The sequence below is a fragment of the Frankliniella occidentalis genome, unplaced genomic scaffold, assembly GCF_000697945.3.
Source record: "Frankliniella occidentalis isolate FOCC.00 unplaced genomic scaffold, Focc_3.1 Scaffold51, whole genome shotgun sequence".
Lineage (NCBI taxonomy): Eukaryota > Metazoa > Arthropoda > Insecta > Thysanoptera > Thripidae > Frankliniella > Frankliniella occidentalis.
The window spans coordinates 552,959-554,579 of NW_026267181.1; the positions used below are offsets into that span (position 1 = coordinate 552,959).

The window sequence follows — 1,621 nt, forward strand, 5'->3', positions numbered from 1 at the left end:
GTCACATTGTTGTTAAGGGATTTTATTTTTTACGTTCGCAACAAGTTTGCGACCCTGGAATAACACACGTGCGTTTCTTTCCAAACATGTGTTTGAAAAGTTTTCGCACTATCTCGTCGTTTTTAACTGGGTTCGATGTAAACAATTTATGAACAAAGGAATGCAGGGAATATCCGTGAGCTCTGTGTACAAGGTACAGTACGCAGTATTCTCCACACACCATAGAATCGATAGCCTGTAGACTCGTGTGATTATATGCCCATTTTTTACAGAGTCTATTGAGAAATCTTTTGTGATGCGCCACAAGGGGCGGAAAACCGTACGAGTCCCAGTATTCGCCTACGCCGTGTTTATCAATGTAAAACGCTACCCAGTGTTGTCCTGGCTTGGATATGGGGTCTGTATTGCAAATGAGAAGAGCAGGGCGCTTGTGAAGGGCGCGTGGCAGAGTATCGGCGGCAAACACGCCCTCAAACAGAGGAGAGACATGTTTATCGCGGCGCATTAGAGTGTCAAGAGTAAGTCCGTCCATTTTTTAGACGTCGTAGTCTACAATGACGTTACGGTCTTTGTCGATTTCAATCAAATTCTGAAATTCTGCGTAGACCACGCAATTTATAGCAACGGGCAGTGGTTCAGCGAACCGGAGATCAAGGCGCAGGGAACCATGTCTTTGCAAGTTCCAATGTGGCTGACTAGCTGAGAGATCGGGTGTCAGATCGAAAGCATAGAGGGTCGTGCCTTTAGCATAGTCGCCATAGCTGATATTGTTCCCGTCGTCTTTCCAATGAATACCCGTACCACTGAACAACGTATTGTAGGCCTCAACATAGAGATCATTAGAAAAATCTGGAGTCAGTGGCTGTGATGGCACATTTTCTCCATCTTTTTTCAATTGCAAGTGATTGAGGTTAAAATCTTGGAAATTGAACGGATTGAGTTTATAATCTCCATTGAATGCAGCGTTGGAAGTCAGACCTAGAAGAATCCTCGTTGGCATTTGATTAAGAAAGAGATTATGTACTGTTTTGTCTCTTAAGCCTTGTGCGACTGTAATTGTTTTAATATCGACTCGCGTAAGGGGGTACTTGGCGTGAGCTTTTTCCAAAACTTGTGCGTGTGGAAGCAGCACAGAGGGAGAAATGGTCACTTTACGAACGACCAGTTTGAGGTCCAAGAGCTTAAGTTTTTCTGTGCCTTTGGTGGACATGAGAACAAATGCGTCACGACTCCGAGTGAGCTTCACCCTCAACGTAACATTGTTAAGAAGTAGGCGGTCTGAGTTCGCTATGTCGATGTGAAGGGGTCCGTACATTTCAAACACTTTGCTGTTTTTAGTCCGCGCACGGCGCCATGCGAGACCCATATTTTCACCCACGGCAAGTGAGTCAAAGTAACCGGGTGTGTCATCGTACCAGAGTCGTTGTTGCATATGCGATTCTTTCGCATGTTTGCTATAATTTAGTTTTGCCTCAATGTATGCCCGATAGGGGTAAGTCATACTAGACTGAGAGATGACAGTTTCATTCAGACTGACGTCTATTTGGGACCACATAGCATGGAGAGCATAATTAACTGGTGCAGCATCGCTTTGGTCGGCTGCTTTAATATCTGAGCCATC

The 1,621-nt window shown here is 44.8% G+C and overlaps 1 protein-coding gene across 1 annotated transcript; it reads right to left on the reverse strand.

The window, feature by feature from the left end:
* Window positions 1–535: 535 nt before the first annotated feature.
* Window positions 536–1,000, reverse strand: LOC127749398 (uncharacterized protein F54H12.2-like). The gene has a single exon (XM_052267412.1). The coding sequence runs from the start codon at window positions 998–1,000 to the stop codon at window positions 536–538; it is 465 nt and encodes a 154-aa protein (XP_052123372.1).
* Between the last annotated feature and the right edge of the window lie 621 nt (window positions 1,001–1,621).

Bases quoted from the DNA above. Each gene is read 5' to 3' on its own strand.
- LOC127749398 (XM_052267412.1), bottom strand. From the start codon at position 1,000: ATGCCAACGAGGATTCTTCTAGGTCTGACTTCCAACGCTGCATTCAAT.